Raw genomic sequence first — 26,006 nt, 5'->3', positions numbered from 1 at the left:
TCATCCCGTTGGAGATCGGCCTGCCTTCTCCCAGAGTGGAGCATTACGACCCCGACACCAACTCTTCCCAGCTAAGGAGCAACTTGGACCTTGTCGAAGAAACGAGAGAGGTCGCCCGGGTTCGCATGGCGAGATACCAACAGCGAACGGCCCAATACTACAACTCCAGAGTCAAGCCCAAGCTCTTCAAAGTAGGGGACCTCGTCCTCAGGAGAGCCGAGGCTTCTCAACCGACCGAGCAAGGAAAGCTCGCCCCAAATTGGGAAGGGCCGTATCAAATCGCCCGGGTACAACGACCAGGGGCGTACAAATTGAAGTCCTTGGAGGGGACTCTGATCCCACGAAGCTGGAACTCCGAGAATCTACGGATGTATTACCAATGAAACCCTAAGGGGTTCAAAACAATCAGGACAATGGACTCAGCTCCTTTTTCTGCAAATATTTCTCTCACCTTGATAACTATAATCCTCTTTTAATATTGGGTCGTCTGTGATCCTCAGATTCCCCGGCCAAAATCGGGATTCCTCGAGGCTCGACCGTAGAGTCCCAAACTCCCTCGACCTCGGAAAGAATCGCAAGACGATGAAACGTGGAATGGAGCAGGATTCCTCGACTAAGGCCGAGATGCCCCGAGTGTCGACAGTGCATGCCCAGACCCCTCGACACTTCGGGAAGACGGGGTAGTACCTTCGCGGCCCCCCGTGGCGCTCATCACCAACAACGGGGTAGTACCTTCGCGGCCCCCCGTAGCGCCTCCTCGACAGTGCCTTCGCAGGTCGACAGTGCGTACCCAGACCCCTCGACCTGACGAACGATTCCTCGACCAAGGTCGGGATGCCCCGAGGGTCGACCGTAGAGAACCAGACTCCCTCGACCTTGGGAAGGCGCCGTGAGGGGTGGAAAGGGTGGCTCCACCTGGGGCGCCACGAAGTGGACCCCCAGGAGCGGTCGACGATCCCCGATCCCCGAAGCGAGCGATCCCTCGACTAAGGTCGAGATGCCCCGAGTGTCGACAGTGCGTACCCAGACCCCTCGACACTTCGGGAAGACGGGGTAGTACCTTCGCGGCCCCCCGTGGCGCTCATCACCAACAATGGGGTAGTACCTTCGCGGCCCCCCGTAGCGCCTCCTCGACTAAGGTCGGGATGCCCCGAGGGTCGACCGTAGAGAACCAGACTCCCTCGACCTCGGGAAGCGTCGCAGGTCGACAGTGCGTACCCAGACCCCTCGACCTGACGAACGATTCCTCGACCAAGGTCGGGATGCCCCGAGGGTCGACCGTAGAGAACCAGACTCCCTCGACCTCGGGAAGGCGCCGTGAGGGGTGGAAAGGGTGGCTCCACCTGGGGCGCCACGAAGTGGACCCCCAGGAGCGGTCGACGATCCCCGATCCCCGAAGCGAGCGATCCCTCGACTAAGGTCGAGATGCCCCGAGTGTCGACAGTGCGTACCCAGACCCCTCGACACTTTGGGAAGACGGGGTAGTACCTTCGCGGCCCCCCGTGGCGCTCTTCACCAACAACGGGGTAGTACCTTCGCGGCCCCCCGTAGCGCCCCCTCGACTAAGGTCGGGATGCCCCGAGGGTCGACCGTAGAGAATCAGACTCCCTCGACTTCGGGAGGTACCACAGGTCAGCAAAGCGTCCGCAGACCCGCCGACCCGACACAAGACCCCTCGACCAAAGTTGAGGTGCCCCGAGGTCCGACCACAGGGTCTCAAACTCCCTCGACCTCGCAAAGAGCTACAAATCAATAAAGTCTCCCCAAGCCCTCTCAACCTCGGCGGGTGCTGTCGGGTCCGTGAGAAGCCCGAGCCCCCTTAAAGTCAAAAATGACTCCGCAGGTCGACGAGGAAGGGAAGCAGCCTACTCCACCATGCGAAGCATAACTCTGAGAATGAAAGAGGTACATTCAACTGGACGCCCTCCTTGTCAAATTTTATTTACATATTGCTGAGCGGAATCTTAATGTTGGAGCCTTATCTCGCCCCAAAGTCGGGCCTCTCTAACGGGTCGGCTTAGGATCGACCTCCTAATTACATTATGCATGCACCGTTCGTCAAGTCTCCGAAACTGGTACAGAGGATTTCATAAATTAGTGCCCAACTCGGCTCTTCGACGTAAACTCCTACGTCCGGCTGAAAAAGTGGTCCCGGCCACGAATGTGCCAGCCAAACACGGGTACCAAGGCAATCTCTGGAAACCCCAGCCTTGCTCACCGAAGCCTCGGCAGAGTCCGAGAACAATAACTACGAAAACCTTCGGTAATAACCTGCCTATTGGCCCGCGCTCCCTCTGAGGGGTTTGGAGTTAAGTTCGGAGACCCGACTAAACTCCCCGATTAGCGGCACGCACAGACCTAGTCCGATCTTAGTTAAAGGGATAAGGCCCGACCTCGACGCCTTGGGACTTTCCTAAAGGCTAAACGCAATGACCTCCACGACTCCCAAATCCGAGCTATAGGACTTAGAGAAATTTTCTAAAAAACTCAAGACTCGGAGCTCCTCTTCGTCGGGATGACTGGAACCCGAGAAGGCTAAGACGTAGCCCGGGAAGAAGGGCAACTTCGTTAAGCAGCCCGGAAATTAAAATGCAAAGCTAGGCCATCGAGGCGGTTCGCTAAGGCCCTGGCCTCGGTCACGACAACAGAGGGAAAGATGAACACGGAATGGCAAAAATACTTTTTCATTAACAAAGGGCCGGAAGGCCAATTACAAAATTGGAAGTCGGCCGCTCAAGGGCCGACCCCGGATACAATGAAAAAGAAAAGAAAAATATGCTAAGTCCTAAGCGGCGGGAGCCACATCCGGGGGGTCGTCCGGCACATTGATGACCTCAAGACCTTCCTCCGGAACAGGCTCGGGGTCGGGAGCAGGTGCTTCGGGCACCACCTCCGGGACAGCGTCCGTCTCGGCCGCCAGAGCTACCTCCATGACACCGTCCGCCTCGGCTACCCCCGTCGAAGGCTCGGCGGGGTCTTGCTCATATATTCCCGCCTCGGATGTCAGGATGGTGGGAAGGGCTCGCACGTCGGACCCCCAGCCCCGGTCCTCCCTCGGACGGACCGTCGAGAAGTCGTACTGAGGGCAGTACAGACGCACCTGCTCTCGGAAGTTCTCGAAGCCTCGAAGGAAACCGTCGACCGTCTCCTCCTCCAACATGTCGCGGAACTCTTGCGACTCTTTGAAGAGCTCCACGGCGTGCTCGGCTCGTTCGAGAGCCCTCCTCTCCCGGGCCTCAAGTTGCTCGAGTCGGAGGCGAAGGGCCCTCTCCTCATACTCGAGGGCCGCGACCCTGGCCTGGACCTCCCCCTAGCGCGCCTCCGTGCCGCGCATGGTTGCCTTGGTCATGGCGTGAGCCGCCTTCTCCTCCTCAAGCGCCCCCACCACGGCAAGGCGCTCGGCCTCGGTGGCCGCCCACCGAGCCTCGGCCGCGGCCGACACCGCTTCTAGCTCGGCGATTCTTTTCTTGGCCGGCTCCAGCTGCTGGCCGAGCTGCCGAACTTCTTCCCGATACCCGTGGGCGAGGAACGCCATGGTGTCGAGCTCGAGAATATGCTGAAAAAAAAAAGAGAGAGAAAGAAGAAGCGAGGGTATTGTGAGTTGAAAGGCACGTATGCACGCTAATAACTCCAGAAAATTAAGAAGGGAACTTACCCGGGCGGTGCTGCAGTAAGCACTGCCGGCGACCTCCTCCAGCGAAATCCCCCGGAACACGGCCCGGTCCGCTGGAAGCACTGCACGCCGCAACATGGAGCGTGCGACCTCGGCGTCCTGAAAGGCCGAGCTCCCCTCAAGAATGGAAGAGTCCGGCTCAACCGACTCTTCTCGGAAAGCTCGGGAAGAGCTCGGCACGATCGAACCCGAGGTCCCGGAGCCGCTCGCCTCGGGGCCTCGGGCAGGCCCGGGTCCTGGCTGCTGCGGCCGGGCCGCGGACGATTCCCCCCGCCGGGCAAGGGGGGCAGGGCAAGGAGGGGCCGATGGGCCCGCACCACTGACCACCCGCTCCCGCCTCGGGTCGGCCGCAGGGGCCCCCGCCTCGGGGCCACTCGTCCCGGCCGACGAGGAAGCGCCGTCTGTCCTCGCCCTCCTCCGAGGCTGGGGATTAGCCCCCCTGGCCTCGGCCTCCCGCCTCCTCAGGCGGGAAAAAAGCGACGTGTTACTGGTCGGCATACGGAGAATATCTGAAATCAAAAATTTTGTTAAGTGTCAGGCCAGTAGTAGTAAAAGCGAAAGACAAAGAATGAAAATAATGTAGCCGCCCTTACCCTCGGGGCGCGCCGAGCTCAGACCCACGCTCGCCAGGGCGTCCTCCCGCAGGAGCTCGGTCAGGTCGTTGCCCCTCCCGAGGGCTCGCACAGAGTCTAGGATCCTCAGCTCCCTCCCCGTGGGCTCGGAGAGTCTGTTGAGGGCCTTCAGCCGTGGGTGTCCCCACCTCGGCTCAAACCCCCAAGGCGCCGCGGACGCCAGGAAGAAAAACTTCAACTTCCACTCATGGATCGAGGAAGGGGCGCCCCGGAAGAGTGACATACCGCCCCGAAAGGCGAAATATAGCCACCCTGCGTCCGCCGGGTTCTTCTTTAACAGAAAACACCGGCGGAAAAGGCCCACCGTGATCGGGATCCCGTGCCCGAGGCACAGGGACAAAAACCCGATTATGGTCCTCCATGAGTTCGGAGCCAACTGCGCCGGGACGAGCTGGTACTCGGCCAGCAAGCTGCTCACGAACCCATGGGTGGGAAAACGCAGGCCCGCCCAGAGTGTCTCGCGGTAAACCGCGATCCGACCTGGGGGCGGCTGCGTCACCCTGTCCCCCGGCCCTGCGGTTTCAAGACGAAACCCGGGCTGGAAGAAGAAACGGGAGCGGATTGTCTCCAGTTCCTCCTCTGACATATTCGACCCAACTTCTTCGGGACCGAGGCCCATTCTCACAGAAGAATGGAGTAAAAATTAAGAGCAGAAAATGGAAGTTGGCGAGGAGAAGAAAAGAGGAAACTCTAGTGAAAACAGGAAGAAAACCTACTGGACATTGCCGGAAATTGCTCCGGGCACCGCCGGCAAAATTCGGTTGAGGGAGAAAACAAGGAGAAAAAGACGACGAAAATGAGGGGAAGCCAAACAAGGCCTTTAGGGCAGACTCGTGGGGTTTATATAGACCCCCCTGACGGCCCAGATCGATGGGGTCGGTTCCCATCCCTCGATCGGGCTGCGCCACGTGGCGACCTCTGAGGCCGAGGCACTGCATCCACTCCGGATCAATAAATCGAATACGAAATCAAAGTGTTGTCCCATCGGATCTCGGGACCTCATTATGGGTCCACAGAATCCCATCGCCTCGAAGAATGAGCGGACGGCACCCCCGCTCCCCTCGTTTAATAAAATCTGGGACACGTGGAGCCCCGGTGTGGCCTCCATTCCCCCGAAATTATGACCCGGTAACACGAAATCGGAAGCGTCCGACCCCTGGTCATGCCGCGTGTCCGTTTTGAAACTCGAAATGGCATGCTCATTGATGAGCGGGAACTCTCGATTGTGGGGCCGAGGCGCCGCCTCGTTGAACCCGAGGACCCTCATCCTGGGTCCGCCTCGCAAAGCAACCTCGGTAATCCAAGAGACACCGCCCCCGCTATAGTCGCCTCGAAAGACGTAGGGATATGGACCCCATCATTAATTCGCCGAACAAAGTAACCTCGAAACGCCCAAGGGCGCAGGTCCTACCATGAAAATTCCAAGAAACATGAGGGTGCGGACGAAGTTCGCCCCCCAACTTTAACGATGGACTTTACTTCCTACGTCCGAGCCCACAAGCCGCTCGAACTCGGAAGTCGGGGGGTAGTGTTGGGGGAATAAGGTTTTTCCCCCAAATGACACGAATGCCCCTAAGAAGCCGCACAATCGTCGACCCTGGAAGGCCGAAGTCGGCATCCGAACTCGGAACCTCCGACCTAAGAGAAACCCCAATGTCCGAGGCCTACTTTTGTCAGCCACCTACTACGGCCGTACGTCTCCGAGGTCCGGCCAGAGATCGTACTATGACGCCCCTCCGGCATTTATTGCGCATGACCGCTGTGATCCTCCGGCACACTCCACAATAAATGCGGATCTCCGGCTTACTCCACAATAAATGCGGATCTCCGGCTTACTCCACAATAAATGTGGATCTCCGGCTCACTCAACAATTAATGCACGTGACTCCTGTCATCTACGGACTCCCAGCTCTCCACGGCAAATAAGCCCAGCAGAGTCTAGTCGACTGTGATAAGTCTCTGATCTTGGCCATACCTCCGACACTGATGCAATAAATTCGCCTGGTAGCGTGCTAGTTCGGGTTGTACGACGCCCTCATCGCCGACATCAGTGCAATGATTCGCCTGACCAAGCGCCGACCTGAACGACATGCCGAGCCGTACTACGGCTTCGCCCCGTTACATCGCAGGTAAACCGACCCCCGGTCTATAAAAGGGGGTTGGAAAATCGATACTCTGGACAAGCACTGTTTACCTCTACTCTACACGATTTGCCCCCTCCCTGACTTGAGCGTCGGAGGGCCGGCGCCGGAAGACCCGGCCACCGGTTCGTGTGCAGGCACCCAGACGGAGGACGCCGCCCACTGTCGGATCGTCGCCCAGCCACGGGAACCAGCCGCTCCTTCTCTCCGATCACCCCAGACGGAGGACGCCGCCCGTCGACGGACCACCGCCTCGCCGTGAGTAACCACCTTCCGCTCCCTCTCCTCGACCGAAGATTGCCCCCGGGTCCAATTTCCAGCAACAATAGTAATATCATATATTGTTACATTATATTATATTGTATTATACGATTATATTATAATAATATTATATTATTAATAATATAAACATATAATATAATATTATTATTATATCACGATAATACAATCTAATATAACAATATTTAATAATAATATAATATCATTATCCTACAATATAATCTATTGTTAGGTTAGATTTTAATCCATTTTATTATATTATACTATATTATATTATTATAGTACAATAATATTATATAATATTATCTTATATAATATGTCTTATGATAATATAATATAATATAATATAATATTATAGTAATATTGTACCATTAATAATATATTATTATATGATATTATTATGCTATATTATTCAATATTATATTATACTATAGTATAATATTATTATACTAAATAATAATATTTTAACCTATAATATTATATTATACTCTAGTATATAATATTTTTTATTTTTATTTTATCGTACCAATTTTTTTTTTTTTAGTTATGAAATATATATTAAAACGAGCAGCAATCCCAATCCCAACGTGCAAGTCTGTAACAGTGCCACGGTCAGGGAGCAAGCACTCCTTGCCGTCCCTTCAAAGTAACCCTAGTTTCTCTCTCTCTCTCAGGGTTTCCCGTGATCCACCGTTATTCCGTTAACATCCAACTCTAATTAGGGTTCCAAGCGGTGAGGAAACTTGGAAAGAAATCAAGATCGTGCCTCCTCGATTCATCCGGTTGGAAGCTGCGATGGAGCCGGAGGTGGTGAATTCGGAGATGCTGCTGCCCCCCGTGCTTCCCTTCAAGAGGGTACAGATGTCGGACAAGTACCCGAAAGGGCACGCCCGAGGCCGCCACTGGAAGCACCTCAAGCAGATCCTCCAAGCCGAGAACTATCCCTCCTACCCGGCCAACGAACCCAATTGTAAGCTAAGCTCTCCTCTTCTTTCATATGTTTGCATTATATCCCTCTATTGTTAGATGCACTTCGTCGTGCAATATTTGTTGTCGGTGCATGCGATGTGCAGGCGAAAATTTAAATTTCAATCGATGAATTTGCTTGGCTGATGATATTTGATTTGAATGATTGTTTGATTTGTTTGGTAGCGTAAGATGAGAAAGAATTTCAACTCGATCGATAAGGCTATTTGCAATCACTGGGAGCCTTTGTTTTTTGGCTTCTTTTCTTGCATTGCGTGGCAATGGAAAACCGCAATCCTAGTTGAGATAATGTTCGGGGAGAGAATTTTTTAGGGGAGAGATTGCGACTATATTGATGCCGGAATTTTGTTTACAGTGTCATAGTGCCGTGTCTGTTGATATATGAGAAATCTAGGTGGGCATTTGATTAGAATGGGTTTTGCTAATGGTAGCTGATTTGGGTGAAACGTGATCCTTTTTTTGTTAAAAAAAATTTGTTTGGTGTCCTAGAATAGTAAACAATTTAACTCTAAATTTGCAAGGATCTTTGCAGTCATGGAGGCCTGGTTTCTCCATAGCTTTTCTTGTGAAGGGCGATGACAGAACAGACACAGATAATGATTAACATAGTATGGGGCAAGTAGTTTAGTGAAAATTATGTGCATTGATATAAATATTTTGTTTACAATGTGATTCATGTGCATGGTGTCGTGGAGAACTAATAAAAATTACCTACAAGTTGCGGGTCACAAATTGTTGCTTTGTTAGTTAAATTAATTTTAAAAAAGCTCTATTTGCTTTGACTGGTCTTAATTGAACAATTTTTCCAGAACAATTGTCAGTCACAAGGTCATGATGTTCCCTAGAAAAGCTCCAAAAGTGGAGCGCTGATTGTTAAATTTTGGGGTACTGAATTAGCAAGAAATTCACTATAAACTTATCACTTCTGTTCTCTGTTACCCTGGTATTTTCTGGAACTTGGGCCTTGTTGTCTTTTTTGTGCATCAGTATTTATATAGAATATCATCACCCATAAAAGCATATCTAAGATGCTCGGTCAGTTGCTGTAGGGTTTGACAGTTTGGTTCAGTAGTGTTTTCAAACTATGACAAATTATATTGCAGCCTCTGCTTATAACCTGATTACTTAACTCTATGTTTTTCTTTGTCGCTGTTACCAATAACAACATTAGTTGTTTGTATGATATTACTGAAAGACTTAAACAGTCTTCACATGGGATGTATGAAAGGCATAACTACATATTTGCTGAGCTAAGCTAACATAGCTGGAAATTGTGAAGAGGCATTTGGAGTAGTTTGCACTGGCATTAGAGGTAGTCTTTAGTAGGTAGGAGTTTTTCATGAATAATGATTCATAAAGCTGACCTCAAATAGTAGGGACAAAGTTTATTGTTATGGTTTATGGTTATGCTACATTTTATCACAGAAAGAAGCTGGATTAGCTTGATTTTGTTCTATGTATCATATTGGCTCTTTTCCCCCTAATGTACAAAATCAATCTGCATGGTTGCTTTTTATTGATTCTTAAGGGTGCTAAAATTATAAAATTGTGCATTGGGATGCCTCTGACCTTTACTTTGTTTCTCAGATTTAAATATTGAGACACCTCCATCCATGTATCCGTCAAAGAAATTTTGTGATATAACAGGTTATGAGGTAAATGCTCATTTCCTTCAACTTTCAAGATGAACAATGTTGTTAGTTATAACTCATGATATTATTAAAGCCTAAAGCTTTCTTGGTGTACATCCTATACTCGTGCATATGCAAAGTGTTAGAAGTTGCATGCCTGCTTAACTTTTCGTGGCAAAAAGGCAATTAATCTTGTCTAGTAATAAGGCACAACTATGTCTTGTAAGCACTTAGAAATATTGCAAGCATTCTATGCTCCTTTTGGCAAGGTATGAGTTGCTTTTATCATACTGTATTCTCTTTATATGAATCATAAATTATGGTATCCAGGTGTTTACAAACTGATACAGTGTGATTGTATAGCACATGTCGCTTGAATGGTCCTACCCATGCTCATACCTTTATGGGATGCACATTTGATCATGTTTCCTACATAGTAGGCTTGCTTATGATCCAAGTTACTTAATGCAACACATATTATGGACTAAACCAGTCCAAACTCCAAACTACATGATTTTGTATGCAATGGTTGATGTGGTCAAAGTTTGACCTTGTATATCCTTCTTGGAGCAATTTCTATTCTAAAGGGCTAAGAGCATCTAGAAATGATGGCCATTCAAAATTGGTTCCATCAGATGTATAACAAGGTTACTATCATGGTTTGTCGTACTAGACTGTACCATCATATACCAGGCATATGGTACTGTACTGATAACGAACCAGGACTTCGTATGAGGGGTGTACCAAGAGTGGTACCATGAATCGACCTGTATTGACACTAAACTAGTGAGGTACTGGTGTGGCTATTGAAAATCATATTATGAAACATGGTTAGTATTCATAGTATGGTATATTGTGTTCTAATTGGTTGATCCAATGTTGTTAAGATTAGGATCGAGTCAGAAATTGTAGAGAGGGCTAGATCGCTTCAGATTGTAGATTGTAAGATTTTATTGCTTTTTTAAAAACTTCTAAACAAGGTTCACCGAATTGGTACCAGAAGGGTATCGACTGGCGACCGGTTCGGCATAATACGGGTCGGTACCATGCCGTTTCGGGGTATATACCAACACAGAGATCCAGGGAGGGAGGTGAGAGGGAGAAGGAGACAAAGGAAAAGAGAGGGAGGGAGGGAGGGAGGGAGGGAGAGGAAGAGGAAGGGAGGTGGGACAGAGGTTGAGACCAAGAGGCCATTGTGTCGAGTCGGAGAGGGAGGGAGGGAGAGGGAGGAAGGAAGGGAGAGACCTCGTTGTTTGACGGTGGAAGAGGGAGAGGAAGGGAGGGAGAGGAAGGGGGGTACCTCGTCGGCGGTGTGGCATCGTTCAGCTTTGTCATCGAGTGCTTAGGGTTTTCGAGGGAGGGGAATGGGCACAACAATCGAATTGGAAAAAAAAAAGTCAGAGGCACAGTTGGGCTGGGGTGATTTATATACCAAACTGTGTAATCGAACCATGCCGAGAGCCAACCGGTCGGTTTGGTATGCCTCGAACTGGCCGGTTCGGCATGATTCAAAATTCCTTGATCCTAAATGTAAAAGAAATGTGAAAAATTGAAACATCAGTCAACCATAAAGTGGATGAATGAAGAATATAAAGTATACTCACAAAAAGTCTAGTTTTAATTTAGGCCTATGTACAATATTTTATATGAAGCAAACATTTTGTTTGGTTACTCAATATGTGTATATACTATGTATCAATTTAATTATCCTTTTATGTAGAATACTTAAGAAGAAACTAGGATAAGACTTTAACATGTGTCTTTAAAATACAAAAACTTGTATCTTATTTTTAACCCTATGAACTCCAACAAGAGACATGCTAATTTTACTATTTGAGATTTATTAGTGATAAGTAATTTAAGAAGAAAATGGACCTATACATGATTTAATATGTAAATAACAAAATGAAATTAGATACTGTGATCCAAACGAATTTATAGCCCCTCATATGCAGATTCTCCCATTTCTTATGTAAAGAGATGTGGATTATTGATGTCTCTATAAGATTGATGCTCTAGTTTTTAGGTAGATGTATTTTGGTCTCTCTTCTTGGGGTTTCATTTAACCATTAATGTCTGTCTCAAAGATTGTGGTATGCTTTCACTGAAGATTTTTGGTTTTGTTTTTCATCGATCGGCGTTCCTTCTCCACAAATGGCGGAAAAACAAATAAAAAAACTCATGCTTGGAACCTGAAGATATATTTTAACATTTTATTTTTCTATTTTGACATGGTTTAATGGCTGCAGGCACAATACATAGACCCAAGGACAAACCTGCGCTATGCAAACCCGGATGTCTTCAAGCGCATAAGAATGCTTCCTGATGATCATGTCCAAAGATATCTGGCTTTGAGAAATGCAGCGGTTGTTTTGAAATAGCATTTGTCCTCAGTAACAGGGTAGAGACAAAAGAATGTTGATTTAGAGCTTCCGCTTTCTTTTAGGGAAGCAATGGAAAACTTGTGAGGTGCTCCTTGTAATTATGATTTTAATGTTCGGTTGTTCATAGCATTTGTATATTTGCTGGTAAGTTGAACACAGTGAAACTACCTCTTCATAGCTATGGGAGATTTGAAGGGATTGTTTTGTATTTTGGTTGTGGCAATGTCAGTGCTTTTCTGCAAGAACTGTGCATGGAGGTAGACAGGCTAACATGAACATGTTGAATGGAATATTTATCAAATTGCCTTGGTGCCGTGTGATCAGGGTTGTTCATTGGATAAAAGAAGCCAAAAATTTTTTCCAATGTTCTCAACTACTCTAATACAAATATTCAGTTGACTCATTCCGGGGACTAATCCACATGGAACACTTCATATTTTTCTTGAATCAAAATGTAGCCATATTTGTTTTACTAAAGCTATTCAATGGATCAAAGGCATTGAAAGATAAAAGTTTGATTGGTCAGGTTGATGTCAATCCCTTATGGTGGATGGATTCTGCCTTTTGTGAAGGGCTTCATAGAGGAGACTTGTTTAGATGCTTGAAGATCTTAGGTTCTTTGTTTTAAATATGACATAATTCAGGTGAGAGACAGGATGGGAGGAGATTTTAAGGGTTAACAGAAGCAGCAAGAAAGGTAATTTACTTTATCGTAGAAAAAATATGTATAAGTTATGGTCGGTGGACTCCTTATCTCTCCAGCTCCATGCACATATATGTTTTAAATGGGGGTGCTACTGCATACATGGCTATATTTGAGAGTGTCCTGCCGGAGGAAATCCGGCCAAAATCTAGATGACGATGAGAGTTTATTGGTAGTAACCCTCCCTGACTTTCCCAACTCTATTAGTTGGTAACCATTTGGGTAGATGCATTGCACACCATCTTGATTTTGCTAATCATGTTCTTGATTGTCTGTCAAGTGTCCTTTTATTTTATTTTATTTTATTTTATTGTTTTAATTTTCTATAAAGGTGAAGGGTGAGTTTGATTGGTCAACATCTTTGACTACGATCAGATGTTACAAGTTGGAAAATTAGCTTTATTATATGCACTTGTAGCCTAAAATTTCGGTAGCTTGGTTTGTTTAGGGTCTTCCTAGAAGTTAGACCCACATTTTTCTTCTGATTGGCATTGTCTTGGTGGATTAATATTGATGGTCAGAGAGGCAATAAAAAAAAAAAAAAAGGTCTAACACCCTCCATTAGATGATTTTCCATTAATTAGATAATGAGTTTTTACCGCTGAGGACTCATTTGGATCATGAGAAGAATATTTTTTTATTAGAATATTTTTTTTTAGAAGATGATTCTTAAGAATATGATATCTGAAAAAATGGTTTTGACATGTTTGGTTGATAATTAAAAAGCGATACATTTCAGCATGGCTTATGTTTTGTTAAGCATGTACTTTTTTAAAAAAATTATATAAAATATCTATTATATTCTTAAAGAGGAAAAAGATCTTATTCATTGATTTTCATGGCTTAAAGATAGTTTTAGAAAAAAAATCTCAATTTTCAACCGGTGAAAAAATAACTTTTCTACGTTTTTCATGAATTTTTTTTTATAAAATATAAAAATCTCATTTTAATGAGAATGCTACTTTCCCACCTCTTTATTTTGAGGTGGGAAAAGAGGTGCATTGGGTGGAATATTAGTAATTGCATGTGAATCCAACCATATTTAGTAGATGGAAGGTCAAAGGGGACCATCAATTCAATACATGGTCATAAACGCATGCTTATAGGACTAGTGGCATGTTTGGTAGAATATATGTCCTGTTTAGTTGATTGCCATCAGAAGACTTGACTGCTCTCATATCTGACAATTGAAATGGGATAATACGTCATGCATGTCTGACTTATTTCATATTCTTCTCTCGTGGTAATCCATAATTTATCAGTTTCAACTTACCAAAAATAAAAATAACTTATTAGTTTATGTATTTTTCGTGTCTCAAACTTTCTCAAGTGTATGAAGTAGATTTTATATCCATGAAATAGGTAACTATCAGCTCTCTTTTTTTTTTTTTTTTTTTTTAAATCTCGGATGTTTTTATTGGCCATCCTAGCATTAAATATTGGTTGGTACTATTTAATCTCTTTTCAGCTATTTTTTATGATTTTAAACTACTTAGTATTAAAATAAAACATATAGAATGCTATTTAACATTGTCTTTATTGTCTCAGCTGATATTTTAAAAATTCACTTATCGTATCAAATCGAAACACTCAATTATCTTGACAATTTTAAAATTATTAAGTATAGAAAAATTTTGGAGTACATGAGACAACTTTCACGCCATATTGGAAAGTTAACAACCCTCTTGTTAATACAAGAGATAGTTTGACCATGCCATTATTTCATGTTTAATTGGACTTTCAATTTTTTTTTTTTTTGAGATCCTAAGAGAGACTAATTCACACCTTCTATCCACATCCACCTCAATCTAGGGTTGACTCCGGCCTGAATCCTCGCCCCCTTGCCATTTGGGCAAGAGACGATAGCATTCTAGCAAACGCTCAATGGTATTTGTCCTAGTTTATCATCCCGATTGACTATCACAACATAAATATATTGGTTGATACTTTTCAATCCAGTTCTCTTTTATGATTTTTAAATTATTTAGTATTGCAATAAAGTATATAGAAAGGTATCTAATATTACTTTTACTGTGCTATCTGATATTTTGAAAACTCATGCATCATATATCAACGGAGACACCCAGTTATTCTAACAATTTTAAATATTTGAAAAATACTAGTCGAAGGCAACTACCATATTAGCCCATCAAGTGCCAACTGCCAGTCGGTAAAGTTTTTGTATTTGTTAAAGGAACCTAGACCGGTCTCACCCTCACTCTAAATATGATTGGGTTGTTATCCGTCCTAATTACCTAACTCAACTATTTTATCAGACATTATAACGTCAAGGCATTGATTGATATTATTTAATCTCTTTCTAATTCTCCTTTTATAGTTTTTCTAAATTACTGAGTATCAAACTAGAAATTATAGCCATTACATCGCCAAGACATTGATTGACATTGTGTCCAAGTGTCACATTGCTCCTCTTTAATAAACCACCATCAGTTTTGTGGAGATTTGAGGAGCCTTGCATTATACAAAGATGACCATTTCTATATTCCACCTAGTAAAAATCTTCCAGAAAGAAGCATCCTTCAAGCAATTCGTTCTTTCAGACGCCCTTAAATTATTAAATAAATGGGTCTAGCATTACCACGACATCATTTCATAATAATAATAATAATAATAATAATAATAATAATAATAATAATAATAATAATAATAATAATAATAATGCTTTCTTTTTAGCTGCACGGTACCATGGGCTTTCTCCATGCCGCGTTCACATCTTTGGCAGGTGCATGGCTCTTGTCCACTTGCTGCAGTTGCTGCTCGCTGTGTGGCGTCCGCACCCATTCCAAACACGCTTTTGTTTGACTTGCCCCAATCCCAACGTCTTTTCGAAGGTCGATGACCGTTCAGCGTTGACGGGTCGTAGCCCTGTCGGCGAGTGCGCAGAGAACTGGAAATCCCTCTGCAGATTCCGTATGAGATTATGTACCCGGGGATAGTTTCTTGGGAAAAGTTCTCGGATGCTTCGGTTCAGGGTCGGCTTTACGTGGGGCATCATCTCTCTCTTCATTTTCTCGAACCAGTTCCAATTCCGACTACCTTCCCCCTTTTTAGTCATCACCCAACCATCCATATTCCGTTGGCTGCAAAAGAATCCGAGGCTTTTGGGCAGATCACCTCTTCTCCAATTTCTGATATTTTTAGTGAAGATTATGTCTGGTTAGCTCCTGGCCTCTCCTACAGATCTGTGCTAGCTAGCTGAGCTGAAGGTTTTCTAAGGTTTGCCCGTATTGATCTCAGTTGGAATGGGACGGATGAAGGGAATTCTTCTGTTGTTGGTTTGCGCTGCCAGTCTTCGGCCTGCTTTCGCAAGCACTAATCCATCAGATGGTATTTCCTCCTCTTCTTCTTCCTTTTATTTTTATGGAGCTGAATCAATTCAGTTGAATTAAATGGATACGTGGTTTCTTTTTTTTTTTTGGTTCCAACATTCAGCAGTGTTGGGCTGAGAGTACATCTTGTTGTTCCAGTACTTGAGCCTAGAAATTGAAGGGTGTGATGAAAGTATATGCTTTCAATACTTGCATGACATAGATGCTTTTACCATTAAGTTTTATTCCTTATTCTTCATAGTAGTTGGACAATTGGTTTCATTTTCATGTTTGAAGGTTCGTAGCTACTTCAATATTAAGAGTACAAGGTCTTAATAAGAGTCTATCCAAGCAATGGTTATTTCGATGTATTCATCGGTATGCTTAACCTATACAAATAATTCAAAGAGGACTGAAAATGATTTGGATGTACCCTGACTATATATGCTTCTGAATCCAGAATTGGTAGGATATGAATTGAATATCTAAATTCATGCCCCTTCCAGATATCGATGCAGGTTCAGAATTTTTTTAAACTGATTTTTACCTTTTTAAATATTGAATGGTCCAGATACAGATATGTATATATCATCCACAAACAGATAAGGATATCCAGATATCTGGATGCGGATATGGATGAGGACACTGTCATCAGCATATTACAAGCATGGTTCTCTTTTTTTTAAATCTTAGTTTCATATAAAAGTTTTACTGTGGTCATTTCATTAGTTTCATATTGTTTGATTTAGAGACTAATTTTTTCAACAGATCCTTGGTTTGTCCCATTATTTTTAATTTTATATGTTTCTGATCCATTCATCTACAACAGATGTTCTGAAATCTCATTTATATACATATATTTGGTCACAGAAACCATGTATATTGCAAATAATTGATTTGAATCTACATATGTTTTTAGAAATATGGAATTAGTCATCTTCATACCATATCCATTTGAATTTTCTACATATCTTAAATAAATGTGGATATTAGTAATAAAATAACCTTATGTTTGTTTGTTTAGAGCCGATTGATGATTCCATATTCACGTAGTGCTGATTTATGTCCATATCAATATTCTTATTTAATGAACAAATACAAATATGGGTATGGAGGTCCAATCCTTGACCCATATTCTTTCAATGTGACCTTAAGACTATGAAGTCTTCTTGGAAGGATTTCTAGATTCTAACAAAAGATGGATGACAAGGCTAACATACATGGATTTTCTGTAATAGCACGCTGAGCTGATTGTTAACCAATAAAATTCCTACAGTTGCTGCTCTCCGATCTCTTGCGAATCAATGGAAGAACACACCACCAAACTGGGGGCAGTCAGATGATCCCTGTGGTACACCTTGGGAAGGAGTAACTTGCAACAATTCGAGGGTGACTGTCCTGTGAGTATTTTAATACTGAACTCATCACTGCCTACTCTCCTACCACTGCTCACCTAATTTTAATGCCCACAGGAAGCTATTCAGCATGGGGCTTGAAGGTACATTAAGCAGTGACATACAAAACCTCACGCAATTGCAAATTCTGTAAGTTTGCTTGTTTAAATTGTTCACAAACTTTGTTCTATCATTATACGATTTCAGCATACTTGAGAGCATCCTGGGAGAAGTTGCTAATCCCTTGCATGCAGAAGCCTGAACTAAATTTGAGATACTTAACAACATCCTCTATACAATTTCTGCATGGTGGAACATTGGAACCATAGCTGACTCATCTTTAACTGCAGTTTATTATTAACTTCAAATCCACTCACATTGATTGCTCTCCACCAACAACTAGCTCTATTGATCCATGTCTAAAGCTTTCTGATCATGAAACAATTCATAGATGCATAAGATTCATGATATATGACATGAACCATAACTAGTTAGCGATGTTATATGCAGGGACCTCTCTTACAACCAAAAACTTGGTGGTACACTCCCACGAGCTATCGGAAATTTGACGCAGCTTACTAGCTTGTAAGTCCAGCAGGCCTATTTCTTGGCAGAAAAGACTCATCTATATTTATGAAACTCACCTATTCATAATGGACTCTACTTCATAACAGATGCTTCCTTCACTCTTTTTCAGGATCTTGGTCCATTGCAGCTTCAACGGTAGCATCCCAGAAGAATTAGGCAACCTATCAGAGCTCACATTCTTGTAAGGATTATGGTCTTGTAAATATTTGCTGTTTGTTCTTCTTGCCGTCAGGTTTTTGGCTAAATAGTATTGTCAACTAGCGGAACAAGAATTTTGATTGTTCTTTTTTTATTTTTTGACTACTATTCCCAGGGCTCTGAACTTAAACGAGTTCACCGGCGAGATACCTGCCTCCCTGGGGAGGCTCTCCAAGCTCAACTATCTGGACCTGGCAGAGAATCATTTAGTAGGATCTCTTCCAGTAGGCTTGAATCAGCTTCTCAACGCACAGCACTTGTGAGCCATTTGCTTCTTCATCATCCCTCTGGATAAATAATAAACGAATTCATATGGATAATATGTGTAACGAGCTTCTATGTTATGTTCATGACAGCCATTTCAACGGGAATAATTTGTCAGGTGAAATCCCCAAAAATCTTTTCAACTCCAATATGAGTTTAATACATATGTAAGCTGAAACACCCCATTGTCAGTTTTCTTCTATAATTCGGCATTTCTTCTGCGTCCTGATGATTCCTTGTACACAGACTGTTTAATAGTAATCAATTGAAAGGGACAATTCCAGAGTCCATAGGATTGGTGCACACGCTTAATGCTCTGTAAGTATTCTTTAACCAGATAAACTACTAGCCTGCTGTCTAATCTATTTTTCATCTTATTTTAACTTTGTTCTGTTGAATAAAGTCGACTGATAATTGTGATTTGCCTTCTTACGACAGTCGTCTCGATAAGAACGGTCTGAGCGGCCAAGTTCCTTCCAACATTACCAATCTTAAAAACCTCAACTTACTGTAAGCAATCGTCACAATGGATTATTCCCAACTTAAAATCATCACAAGTTGTTCTTCTAGGTACCATCTGCACTCATTACATGGTTCCACCCCCTTTCAGGAATTTAGCAAATAATGATCTAAGTGGACAAATGCCGAATCTAACTGGGATGGATGCTCTCAACTATGTGTAAGAACTCATATAAACTGTAACTATACTCTCATTTTTTTCCCATTCTAGTTAGAATATAGAGATGATAACTGCCTAATCTATTCTGCAGGGATTTAAGCAACAACTCGTTTGTTCCTTCAGAAGCTCCAGCATGGTTCTCAAGTTTAGAAAATCTCACAACTCTGTAAGTTCTCCAAGTACCTAGTTGAAATTGTGAACTTGGCGATCTTTTCAGTAGCCTGCAGCTTCAACCGGGTCTTTCTTAATGGTGTACAATCCAGTGTTGTAGAATCCGGTAGGCTTCAAGGGCGAGTGCCGCAGGAGCTATTCAGCTTTCCTCGTCTACAGGAAGTGTAAGCATGCTAAACTGTTGATAGATCTTTTCTAGGATAAGAAGAAGAAAACCTGTTGATAGATAAATATTGACATTTCTAGGTCTTAAAAAAAAAAGGAAAAAAAACTGGTTGTTCTAATGAAGGAACATATTGTTTCCTGGTCCTGTTACAACTATCTGATTATTCGATTGTTTTTTAACAGAACACTGAAAAACAATAGTTTTAATGGTACCCTCGACTTGGGCAACAACATCAGCAAGAACCTACAGGTGGTGGATTTCCAAAATAACGATCTTGCCTCTGTCACACTGTCTTACAACTATAATCAGAGTCTTATGTAAGAGCATTTTAACATGCCATTCTAACTCATGAGAGCTGAAGTGCATCTTTACCACATCCTTACCTGTGTAACATTCCTTCAATCCTTGGTGATCGCAGACTTGTAGGAAATCCTGTGTGCCGCAATGTTGAGCTTGCAGTCACAACCTACTGCCGACTTGTGCAACTTCAGGAGAAGGGGAAAAATGTCTCCAATCAAGTCGATTGCTCCCATCCATATGAAGGAGATATGGTTTTCAGAGCACCTTACTTTCATGACATGGAAGGCTATAAAAAATTACTGGAGAACAGCTTATCAGACCGACTTAACAGTATTTCTGCTGCAGTTAATTTCACTCTTCAGAATTCCTTTGATAATGGAAATGGTTATCTGCTGGTGCAGCTGAAAGTTTGCCCTTTAAGTGGAACGTACTTTAACAGGACAGAGATATTGCTTTGGCTTGATCTAAGCAGCGAATCTTATAGCACCCCTGAAATATATGGACCATTCTATTTCAATGCCGATCCATACCAATTCGAAACCAGAGGTGCCTACTCCATTTCTTTGCTTCGCAAAATAATTCAAAGCTTTTCATTTCCTACAGGTTACTGACAAAACCTTATGTTTCAGGAAACCCACTGAACAGCGGCTTGATCATTGGAGCGACAGTTGGTTGTGTCCTCATGATCCTTGGACTTGTCATGGTGGGGATCTACGCCTTGCGACAAAGGAAGCAAGCTCAAAGAGCCATTGCTCTAACCAATCCTTTTGGTAATGTGTTTTAAGAAACATATGGAGTACAAAAATTTTCTTGACCAAGTAATAATTATGTTTTTAGTTAAGGCAATAAACATCTAGCCGCAGGCTGTAGGTCTGATAAAAACAATCATCTGTTGAACTGTGTGTGTGTGTGAAGCATAAAACATGGGTATATCATACTATACAAACACAGGAATGCACTTTAGTAACTTTTTTTTTTAAAATCCATATTTCAGCATCATGGGTATCCACTGGTGAAGATGATGGAGGTGCACCGCAGCTAAAGGGAGCAAAATGCTTTAGTTTTGATGAACTCCGGAAGTACACTAATAATTTCCTGGAAATTAATGCTATTGGTTCAGGAGGCTATGGCAAGGTGATGCATCACAAAATCTTATTTTGGTGTCTCAAGAGAATCTTTGGGAACTGGACAATCCTGTGACTATTTCCATCCTTTCTTCAGGTCTACAGAGGAATGCTTCCAGATGGGCAGATTGTTGCAATCAAGAGATCGAAACAAGGTTCCACACAAGGAGGAATGGAGTTCAAGAATGAGATAGAGTTGCTCTCCAGGGTTCATCACAAAAACCTAGTAGGACTTGTTGGCTTTTGCTTCGAGAAAGGGGAGAAGATGCTGGTATATGAATATATCTCTAACGGATCACTAATGGAGAGCTTGTCTGGTACTTCATCCAACCACAACTGAATGGGTTCCTAAATGTCATCTTTTAATCTTCACCTTCACTCATTGTTGCTGCAATTATTGGCCGCAGGAAAGAGTGGCATACAATTGGACTGGAAGAGGAGGCTTAGGATTGCTTTTGATTCAGCTAGAGGATTAGCTTATCTTCACGAACTTGCTAATCCGCCAATAATACACAGAGATGTGAAGTCGGCCAATATTCTTTTGGATGAAAATTTAACAGCAAAGGTTGCAGACTTTGGTCTTTCAAAGTGGGTATCAGACAGTGAACAAGGTTATGTTTCTACTCATGTTAAGGGAACACTAGTGAGTATTTGCTCCTTAATCACCTCAGTGCCATGCTGCATGCTTCTTTATCATGCATTGCAGAGTCTTCATTTTTAAGATGTCTTGTTTGCTATGAAGCTCTCACCTGCACTGGTGGCTTGAATCAAATAATAATAATAATAACAACAAGTAGGATTATAAGTTCTTTCCCGATTTAATTTAAAATAAATATTCCTTGACAGACGCAATTTGTTTTTTCAAGCAATGACGGAGATTAAAGAGTTGTGTTTCTTATTATTTGTCTGTGCTGTGTTAATCTTTACAGGGTTATCTGGATCCCGAGTATTACATGACACACCAGCTGACTGGAAAGAGTGATGTTTACAGTTTCGGTGTGGTAATGCTGGAGCTAATATCTGCTCGGCCGCCAATACATAATGGCAAGTATGTTGTTCGAGAGGTGAAGATGGCAATCGATAAGAATGACAAAGAGTACTATGGTCTGAAGGAGATAATGGATCCTGTCATCCGAAATACAGGTTATCTGGCTGGTTTTCAGAGGTTTGTAGATTTGGCCTTGCAATGCCTTCAAGATGAAGCTGTACGTCGTCCGACAATGAGTGATGTTGCGAAGGAAATCGAGACAATTCTGCGTAATGATGGACTGATGACCACCTCAACTTCAGCATCTTCGTCTGCAATTGACTTGGGAAATTCCAATGGCGCTTTTCAATTTTTCTGGGGCGATCTGCTTCCTAGAAAGGATACAAGCAGCAGTATAAGTGGCAATGCTTTTGAATACAGCGGTGGATACTCGCTCTCAGAAAGGCCTCAACCCAAGTAGCTTTTATAATTTCTTCCACAACAAACATTCCAAGGCTAAGGGAGTTGATTAAAAAAATAAAATAAAAAAAAAATGAAAGACAATATGCTTTTGGTGACTCAATCTCTAAGTGAGAATTGAGAATGCATATCATTATATTTATAATAATGATACATGATTGTATATATCTGTCACGCCCCGAACCCGAATTTAGGCCCGGGATGCGCCAGACGCCGCACACCCGCACGGCGGACCGCACGGGCGTGCAAGGCTGAATAATCAGACACTCAAGTCACAACATCAGATCACAATATCAATACTAAAAATCTATCATTTATGATAATCAAATCAATAATTCAATTTCAAATGTCTCAAATAAAGTTGGTAACATTTATTTACAAGATCAATTACTTATGACAAAATGAATCTAAATCTATCTATGTCCAATGTCATAAGTCCTCTCCTCCCGAATCCCCCATCAATCATCTCCTACAATTATGTCAAAAACAGGTATGAGCTACAACAGCTCAGTAGGCGACATCATGCAATAAAGTCATCATATAACATGTCATAATGCATATAAAAGCAGCTAAACACATAAATCCAAAAATCCACACAATAATCTGTAAACCCAATCCGAGACTCAAAATAACTCAACCGCATGACTACGGCCACATCACCCAGTGGCATGGTTACACCGAAGTGCCAATACAACTCTCCGAAGAGCCGCTCCACTGAGCCAACGCACCACTGTGCCGCACCCCCTGGTGCCAAACTCACGCTCCACCGAGCCGCTCTGAAGAGCAAAACGCACCCCTGTGCCGCCACTATTCTATCACCGGTGGTCGCGGTGTCGGAACTAGTTCCTCAGTACAAGTCGACAGGGCCAACGTATCATCCCATTGGCGGGGTCTAGACTATAGTCACGTGGATTTTGAAAATCAATAAATCAACTTTCTATATCAAAATCATAATCATACTCCCCACAGTAAAGCGCATAACAGTTTATGAAATTAAATATTTAATTTTAATTCTAACACATATTGCTAATAATAAATCAATAAATCAACATATGCAAGATACATGTTAGAATTTTACTTTAAAGCAATAGATCACCTACCTGGGTTCGCTTAAAAATTTCTGCCACAGATATCACGAACCCCTGATTAAAACATAAACATTAATTATTTAATTAACTAAGAAACATAATTTTAAACTATTTCCAATTCCTTAAACTCCTAAGTTCATAGATCCAAGAATGGGCCCCTAAGATCAAACATAGACCCTAAAATCAGAACCCTTTAAACCCAAGTCAATTGTGGCCCAACACAGATTAGGCCCAATTGAACCAAACCAGATAACAGGTTCAGATCAGATTTCGGGCCCAATCCAAACCAGCCCACAGATCTAATCAGGCCCAACTCAGCCCAAGAACAGTTCTCTAGCCCAAACCAAACCAGGTCTGATCAGACCATAACAAAACCCATTCATGAAATAGGTGGAACCGGTTCACAATATAAACCCGGTTCAAGATCTGGTTCCCAAATAAAGCACGGATTTCAAAGCGAGGAAAAAAAACACCTAGGCCGAATAAAGAAGAAGAAGAAGAAGAAGAAGAGAAGAAGAAGAAGAGGGAAAGGAAGAAGGGGGGTGGCTGGTGGCTCCGGTCGGCCCTCGGCGGCGGCGCTCGGCCAGCCGCCGTCGGTCACCCCACGGTCACAGGCGACGGAAGGGAAGAAGAAGAGAAGAAGGAGAGAGAGAGAGGAAGAAAAGGAAGGAAGAGAGGGAGCTCGGGGCTGGGAAGCCCGGCCCCCCGTTCGCCCATCTCCGGCCGAACTCATCTCGGCCGGATTGACCCCGGCCGGCCACTGTCGGCCGGCCGAAATTCACCAAGAACTTCCCCCGAAACAGGGGAAGTGAAACCGACTGATTCCCATCATTTTTCTCCCTTAAATCTATATAAAAAAAAATCTATTTAGTCTTGCTCACCTCCGGTCGTCGACGAGTGGTTCCCCGGCGGCGATGGCGGCTCCGGCAGCGGCGGCGGCTCCGGCGGCGGCAGCGGCTCTCAAGGAAGGGGAAAGAGGAGGAATGGGGCTCTCAGAGAAGAGAAAGAGAGGGAGAGAGAGAGAGATAGAGAGGGAGAGGGAAGAGGGGAAGAGGGAAGAGGGAAGAGGGGGGGGGTGGTGTGCGGAGATCCCGCTGGCCGTTCGGCCGGCGGGTTCATCGTGGGAAGACCACGATGAATAGACTGAAGTCGGCATCCATTGCCGACTTCAGTTCATTGGGCCCAAGAACGAGCCCAATTTCTGGTCTTTACACTCTAACCAACTAAAAAAAAATTTCGTCCTCGAAATTAAAACATACCTCAATCCTAGAACAAGGCAGGAAACTTCTCTCTCATCTCCTCCTCCAGCTCCCAAGTAGCTTCTCTCTCACTGTGATTGCTCCACTGCACCTTTACATAAGGAATCGTGCGCCTCCTCAAAATTTGGTCCTTCCTATCCACTATACGGATAGGCTGCTCAACATAAGAAAGATCTGCGCGGAGCTGCAAAGGTGCCACTTCAATCACATGACTGGGATCAGCAATGTACCTCCTCAACATAGAGACATGAAAAACAGAATGGACCCCCGATAAGGCAGGTGGAAGTGCCAGCTTATAAGCAACAGCTCCAACTCTCTCGAGAATCTCGAATGGTCCCACATATCTCGGGCTGAGCTTACCCCGAACTCCAAATCGCATTACCCCTTTAGAAGGGGACACTCTGAGAAAAACATGATCTCCGATTTGGAATTCCAGATCCCGCCTCCTGATATCAGCATAACTCTTCTGTCTGCTCTGAGCTGCCCGAAGTCGTTCTCTGATCAGCTGAACCTTCTCCACTGTCTGCTGAATAATCTCTGGACCCAGAATTTTCCTCTCCCCCACATCATCCCAACAAATAAGAGATCCATAGAATCAACAACATTCTCCTGAAACTAACTCAAGTATTTCATCATAATGCCTTTTAGATCAAATATTAATGATCTTAACCAGTTTCAAAATAAGTCAAACCACCACACTTCCGCTGCACACTCTGATTTAATTCATTTAATTCTCTAAAGTCACAAAATAATTTCTGACTAAAGTATCACTTTGCATTGAGACTAAGAAACTCCAAATTTCAAATTTCCAAGTAGAACTAGAGCAAAACCTCTAGATCTTTTTGTCCTCAATTTATATAGAGTATAGTTATCATAACTAACCCCCAATCCTTTAGTCAAGTTTAAGGTCACTACGTGATCTCCACAACCTTCTTAGAATCCAAAAAAATATCTAAGTTTAATTTAAAGGGGGTAATTCTTGTATTCCCTTAGCAATTTAATTAGAAAATCTACATTGATTTTCCTTCCAACAGAATTTACTTCAAATTCAATAGGTTAGATCTGTTGAGCCAATACCACTATGAGTAGGAATTAACTCTATCGATCTCTAGATCTTTCTTCACCAAGATTCTTAACATCCATCAACAATGCTATATATGATAATTCATGTAAGCATCTCATGACCGAAGTCTCTACTCAATATGACATCTATTAGTGGCTTCATCAACAATGACAAAAGATCCCTGCTCAAATCTTAAATCTAGGCTCGAGTTTTAGATTAACACATCCAATAATCTCCAACAATTATAAGAAAATTCAGGAGCCCAATCCAAACATGCGAATTCAAATAATTAGAATTCTCCCATCAATATGCATACTCTATGGCCTCAAAATAATCAAATACATCCATAGGAAATAGACCTATTTGCAATATCCAACATGCCAACACCAGATATAATCCACATACATTTTCAACTTCGAAGAACGTTCCTTTCAATATTATGAAATCTCCTTAGCTTACTCCAATACTAAATCAACGTACAAATCCCACTCTAATAATTAGCAGCA

General features: G+C 43.4%; 2 protein-coding genes across 3 annotated transcripts; both read left to right on the top strand.

Moving 5' to 3' along the window:
• The first annotated feature begins 7,314 nt into the window (after positions 1-7,314).
• Positions 7,315-11,935, top strand: LOC103702188 (chromatin-remodeling complex subunit). Its single transcript, XM_039124451.2, has 3 exons — positions 7,315-7,695; positions 9,300-9,367; positions 11,593-11,935. The coding sequence occupies exons 1-3, from the start codon at positions 7,521-7,523 to the stop codon at positions 11,722-11,724; spliced, it is 375 nt and encodes a 124-aa protein (XP_038980379.1). The 5' UTR covers positions 7,315-7,520; the 3' UTR covers positions 11,725-11,935.
• A 3,353-nt stretch (positions 11,936-15,288) lies between these two features.
• Positions 15,289-22,255, top strand: LOC103702241 (leucine-rich repeat receptor protein kinase HPCA1-like). Of its 2 annotated transcripts, none has more exons than XM_039124452.2 (20): positions 15,289-15,607; positions 15,689-15,778; positions 17,036-17,159; positions 17,232-17,303; positions 17,664-17,738; positions 17,851-17,922; positions 18,055-18,198; positions 18,296-18,370; positions 18,450-18,521; positions 18,642-18,713; positions 18,814-18,882; positions 18,974-19,048; positions 19,146-19,217; positions 19,402-19,536; positions 19,638-20,065; positions 20,149-20,289; positions 20,514-20,653; positions 20,741-20,960; positions 21,051-21,286; positions 21,573-22,255. In XM_039124452.2, the coding sequence occupies exons 1-20, from the start codon at positions 15,409-15,411 to the stop codon at positions 22,089-22,091; spliced, it is 3,030 nt and encodes a 1,009-aa protein (XP_038980380.2). In that variant the 5' UTR covers positions 15,289-15,408; the 3' UTR covers positions 22,092-22,255. The 2 variants fall into 2 exon arrangements, with proteins under 2 accessions (XP_038980380.2, XP_038980381.2); XM_039124453.3 differs by having other exon boundaries at positions 15,316-15,607; positions 21,051-21,254; positions 21,573-22,188.
• Positions 22,256-26,006: the final 3,751 nt, after the last annotated feature.

Source organism: Phoenix dactylifera, chromosome 8 (genome assembly GCF_051530095.1).
Source record: "Phoenix dactylifera cultivar Ajwa chromosome 8, Ajwa_hap1_PhDact_Kaust_v1.1, whole genome shotgun sequence".
NCBI classification, from domain to species: domain Eukaryota; kingdom Viridiplantae; phylum Streptophyta; class Magnoliopsida; order Arecales; family Arecaceae; genus Phoenix; species Phoenix dactylifera.
The sequence above is the reverse complement of the archived record's forward strand: the minus strand, read 5'-3'. Positions and strand labels throughout refer to the sequence as shown.

Coding starts and splice junctions, on each gene's coding strand:
- LOC103702188 (XM_039124451.2), top strand. CDS start 7,521: ATGGAGCCGGAGGTGGTGAATTCGGAGATGCTGCTGCCCCCCGTGCTT. Junction 7,696..9,299: donor CCCGGCCAACGAACCCAATT/GTAAGCTAAGCT, acceptor TTTGTTTCTCAG/ATTTAAATATTGAGACACCT. Junction 9,368..11,592: donor GTGATATAACAGGTTATGAG/GTAAATGCTCAT, acceptor TAATGGCTGCAG/GCACAATACATAGACCCAAG.
- LOC103702241 (XM_039124452.2), top strand. CDS start 15,409: ATGCTTCGGTTCAGGGTCGGCTTTACGTGGGGCATCATCTCTCTCTTC. Junction 15,608..15,688: donor TTTAGTGAAGATTATGTCTG/GTTAGCTCCTGG, acceptor TATTGATCTCAG/TTGGAATGGGACGGATGAAG. Junction 19,218..19,401: donor TTTCCTCGTCTACAGGAAGT/GTAAGCATGCTA, acceptor GTTTTTTAACAG/AACACTGAAAAACAATAGTT.